Source organism: Vicia villosa, linkage group LG5 (genome assembly GCF_029867415.1).
Source record: "Vicia villosa cultivar HV-30 ecotype Madison, WI linkage group LG5, Vvil1.0, whole genome shotgun sequence".
NCBI lineage: Eukaryota > Viridiplantae > Streptophyta > Magnoliopsida > Fabales > Fabaceae > Vicia > Vicia villosa.
In genome coordinates, this window is record NC_081184.1 from 164616645 (window position 1) to 164622155 (window position 5511).

General features: G+C 30.9%; 1 protein-coding gene across 1 annotated transcript; it reads right to left on the reverse strand.

Annotated features, from left to right (window-relative positions):
* Positions 1–210: 210 nt before the first annotated feature.
* LOC131608079 (uncharacterized) lies at positions 211–3167 on the reverse strand. The gene is made up of 6 exons (XM_058880018.1): positions 2794–3167; positions 2471–2640; positions 2164–2383; positions 1892–2062; positions 1692–1815; positions 211–1617 (listed from the first exon to the last, which is right to left on the reverse strand). The coding sequence occupies exons 1-6, from the start codon at positions 3061–3063 to the stop codon at positions 1463–1465; spliced, it is 1110 nt and encodes a 369-aa protein (XP_058736001.1). The 5' UTR covers positions 3064–3167; the 3' UTR covers positions 211–1462.
* Positions 3168–5511: the final 2344 nt, after the last annotated feature.

Sequence of the window (5511 nt, forward strand, 5' to 3'; positions counted from 1 at the left end):
GTTCAAAAAATTGTCCTAATCAAGCTTATAGTCTTTTAATCAACTGGTTAGGCCTAGAAAATATTTTTAAGTGATTATGTTAAGTAAATAGATATCTTTAAAGTATTTTAAGTGTGTGTGAGAGTTGTCTTAATATCTTAGAAGTTACTCTTCTACTTTTACAACACTATGGTCACTCTAACATTAACTCTCTTTCACAACTCTGAAATTTTCAAATTCCTTTTTAGATGTATCGCTTCTATAAACTTAGTTAAATTTTTAGATGTATAGCTTCTATAAGCTTAGTTAAATAAGTTCATTGGCTATGATTTCATTGTGGATTATTACAAGCAACCAGGAAAAGAAAATGTTGATGTTCTCTCTAGGGTCATGTTAATGACTTGGTCTGAGCCTAGAGTTGTCTTCTTACAGGACACACAACTACTACAATTAGTAGATAAGTCAGCCAATGGCCATGAAGGAAAATTTCAAGAAAAAAGGATTGCTGTATTGGAGGAACATAATTGTAATTCTTAATAACCATCTGTTGAAAGAACAAATATTACAAGAATTCCATACTTCTTCAATTGGGGATCATGCAGGAATTGCAAGAACACTAGCTAGAATTTCAAATCAATTATTTTGGTGCAAGACGAAGCAGGATATTACAAAGCTCTATTTTAGATTGCTTCGCGTGTCGACAAGCCAAGCATGATACTAAAGCTCCTGCAGGTACTTAAACCATTGCCAATTTCTAAGCATGTTAAGAAGATGTGGCTATGGACTTCATTACAGATATGCCTCCTCCTCTCATGGATATACTCTCATCATGGTGATGATTGATAGATTGATAAATTGACTAAGTATATCCATTTTTGTTTGAAAACTTATTATAATAGTAGAACTGTGGCTGAGATGTTTATGAAAACAGTGGTTGATCTACATGGTGTTCCTAAATCTATTTTCTCTTGACAGAGATACCGCGTTTAATAGTTTTGGCAAGATACCAATTTCAGGGTACTACATTAGAGACTCTTCATACCATGTCCTCCGCATATCATCCTCAAACAGACGGCCAATTAGAGACCCTTAACAAATGTGTGGAAATTTATCTGAGATACCTCACTTTTGCTAATCCTAAGACATGGTTCAATACCCCTTGATTGCACGGAATTTTGATATAACATTGCCCGTCATACAAGCATAGAAGAGATATACAGCTTGAGGTGGGTGATGCAGTTTTGGTCGAGTTACAACCTTATAGAAAAAATTATGCAGCATTAAGGAAACATCAAAAGTTAAATAATTCAAATTCTCCTCACTCACTTTGGTAATAAAAAAAATGTAACATAAACAGTTCCTGGCTAGTGTATAATGGTAGTGACTAAATGACCATAGTAGTTAAACTACATAATGAATCAACAGAAAGCTAATGACTCCTTTCATTTAATCAAAATTTGAAACATCTAACCATATTAATTTTCTATAAGTGATTATCAAGATTGCCATTGATCAAACTCATTGAAGAGAGACTGAAAACAAGTGAAGCATCTCCTTTTTTCGGATTTCCTTCAATTATTGACAGAGTTTGTTCATCTAGATCGATAACAGCAGTACATAGCGTGTGAAGCAATGGACCTAAGAATCAGAAAAAATGTGACAATCAAAAGAAGATTGACAAGAAGAAACTCAAATATATGTATACAAATTACCTGTCATGTAGATGGGATATTTTGTGTTATCTGCATCTCCTAGAATTGACAGAAAATCGTCTTTTGTTGTTTTTGTCATCACATTTGCCCTTTTCAGCCTGCTAATCGAACTCTCATCTTGCGCCTTCAATTTTGAATCCAATGAACTTTTAGCCATGTAATAAGACATGTCAATGACAAAAAAATCCTCCGAAACTTACCTGATTAATATGTAAGTGACGATACATGTTTGCATGGAAGAAAGGTGTTTCCCCGACCTCGTGAATTGAAATTCGCTTCTTGGACGCAGTTTCAACGTTAACAATCCTACGAGTACTCAACTCAATCAGGTTATACGAGTGTCCCGCCGAAACTTCTGATGAGCGAATCCTCTGGAAAAACAAATAGACCATAACGCATTTTAAACATCAAATTCATAAGAGTGCATAAAAATGAATTTATTTATAGAAATGCAAGGACTGCAAAATCGAACATTAATAGCATCGTCGATGCCTTGAGCTTCAAGAATGTGTCGAGAAACGAAATTGCGCCCAATTCCACCGGCTACAATTTCATCTTCAGCAGGTGGTACTGCATTCAGAGTGAACACCAATCCATTGCTATTAAAAGCAAATGCAGAACTTGGAAGCTCTCCAGCATATGTATAACCAACAAAGAAAATTCCATCTGGCAATATTCCTTTGATTATGTAACTGCATACTCATAAATTCAGTTTATTCTAAATCTAAAACAAGAACAAGAAGAACTATATATGAGTGCTTCAACCTCTAAAATCTTACGTGTGACCAACAAGGTTAACATTTGCATCTTCATTGTGTGCTGCAATGGCCATAGATTCGCCAACAACAAGAACATCAGAACATTCATTTGAAGAATCATCTTCTAAATTTTTCACTTCTTCTTTTGGAACAAATGGTAGAATCTCCTTCTTGAAGTTAATAAGTAAAATCTGCTCACAAATAAGAAATTAAAGAGACATTAACAAACATTACACTATCAAAAACACAGTGTATCATTGTCAGACACGTGTAACAGTGTCAGACACCGGACAACAATATGTATATATATAGCAGAAGAAATTGAAGTGGTTTTTTGCAATTACATCAAGGAGAGGGACACCACTTCCTGCTGAAGTTCCCAAAAGTTCATCCCAATACATAGGGAATTTGGTTTGATTATTATGAAAAAGTGATTTTAGAAGTGATTCTGATTGAGGAGATTGAGCAAAAGGTCGAAGCTGGTTTTGAAGTATTGTATCTGCAGCAATTCTGTTTTTGATTCGTTGGGAGAATCTTTGGCCTATTAAGAGACCCATTTCGTAGGAATCTTTGCATGGTCCAACTTGGAACATCTCAAGTTTTCCAGATTCCATTTCGTAGGAATCTTTGCATTTCAGGTTTGGTTGTTTGAGGATGTGGGCGAGTTCTACTATGAACACAAATTAGATTTTACCTTATCCTCTTGTAATTTTCATATTATCTTCTAATCGTAGTTCTAATACCATTTTTTAGTAATGTTTTTATGATTTAATTAATAAACAAAAAACATATTTAATAATTAAAATAATTAGTAAAGACAATTTGTGGATGTATTTGCTATTTTGTATTTTAATTAAGGTAATTAAAACCGGACCGGATATTAAACCGGTATAGACACTGGTTTAAAGTTTAAAGGTCTAACCGGGGTTTGACCTGACCGAGGTTGGACCGTTTATAATTAAAAATAATTTTATATATATATATATATATATATATATATATATATAGGAGCATATGAAGTGAGAGCATTTTAAAATGAGAGATGAGAGGAATAAATACTAACCATTGGATTCATCAAGAGAGATAATGTTAATGCATTAATGAGCCTATTAGTTTCTCTCTCTTGATGAATCCAATGGTTAATATTTATTCCTCTCATCTCTCATTTTAAAATGCTCTCACTTCATATGCTCCATATATATATATATATATATATATATATATATATATATATATATATATATATATATAAACAATGATACTAAATAATAATGATAAAATTAAAAGAGTTCTTACTTTTATAAAATAAAAAAATAATTTCAAGTTTGAATTTCCCATCAACATAAATTAAAAGATACGTTAGTAATTTTTAGTCATGTGTTTTGATGTTTTTATTATATTTTTGAATATATAAGGTAAGCAACTTATAGATGTTTAACTAGTTTTATTATTTTATTAAAAGAAATTAAATGAGTTAGAGTAACATACAGGAATACATCTCTGGCCCAAGCCCACTTCTATATGTAACCCTAAAACACTAAATAAAGTGAAGTTAAATCTTTCCAAAACCTTTAATCAGTTTTCCACGGCCGCATCTCTATTCTCTTTTCATCATCTCTCCCTTTTCATTTCATTTATTAATCTGTTGATTTATTGTTGGTTGCTTCTGATATCATATACATGATTCTTCTCTTAACAATCTTAATAAAGGTTTCAAGTTTCAACATATTTATTCTCTAAGGCTATGTTTGGGAGTTTGGAGGGGAAGGGAGGGGAGGGCTTTGGAAAATAGAAGGAATTGCATGAAAATGATAAAAAGATTTTGGGTAGGAGGGTTTTGGAGGATTTGAGTTTATTCATAACACCAAAAACCCCATAAAATGGGGGAACTCAAAAATTGTATTGAAGGAGAGTTTTGGAGGGTTTTGAAGGGCTTACATAAATTTTTCAAATATCTTTTAGGTTGTTATACTATTTTGAAAATTAAAAATTTAGTAATGATAATAACTCTTTTATCATTCTAAATAAATTCATTTTTTCAAAAAATGTCAAATATTTTCCTATATTTTTTTAAAATTTTGTTTTTGGAAGCCTTCCCCTCCCCTCCCCTCCAAACTCCCAAACATAGCCTAAGTTGCATAAAACCAGCATTTTTTCTTCAGTTTTCGTATAAAAACATAAAAATCCGGTTCAACCATCTGAACCGATTAGACCGCCGGTTTTAGCCGATTTTTTCGGTTTCCAGCCGGTTTAGCGGTTTGTTTCCTGGTTTTGAAGCAGAGCGATTTTCAAATGTAATTAGACCGGATACTGGTCCGATTCCCGGTTTAACCGGCCGGTCCGGTCCGGTTTTCATTGCCCTGATTTTAATGATGCAAATCTCCTAAGCCATCCATATATTTTTTTAGGGATTTTTAACGAAATTCTTTTTTTTCCTATAAAATTCGGAGATCTATCTCCGAATTCATCAAATTCATAATTTTTGGAATCGTATTTTTAAAATAACTCAATATTTAGTGTTGTAATTTTTCAGAGATACATTTTTGAAGTAATTAAATATTTATTTTTTAAAAAATAAAATTAAGGTGAATCAATTGTATTAATAATATAATTAGTTGTATTAATCAAGATGTATTAATAATTTATAAATAATGATGATCAACCTATTAAATATTTTTAATCAACACATTATTCTCATAAAATTAATTAAAAAAAAACTAATATACATTAAAAATTATAATGCTAATAGGGGATATTTTTAACATAATAATTTCATTAATTAACAACATTACTCTAATATCTTTTTTATTGATTAAAGGGTTATTCATCTATCTTTAATAAAAGAGAGTTCAATTTCATTTGAAACGCACCAAATGCATAATGTTGTAGTCATTTAAAAAATAATTATTTTTAAAATTTAAAAAAATTGTGACAAATAAATTATTACAAAATTAAAATTTTATTTAATCTCTTTATTCCTTATTTATATCAATTTGTATTTAAGTTATTCTTTATTAATAATAACTCATTTTAATTATATTATAACTATATTATAAATAAAT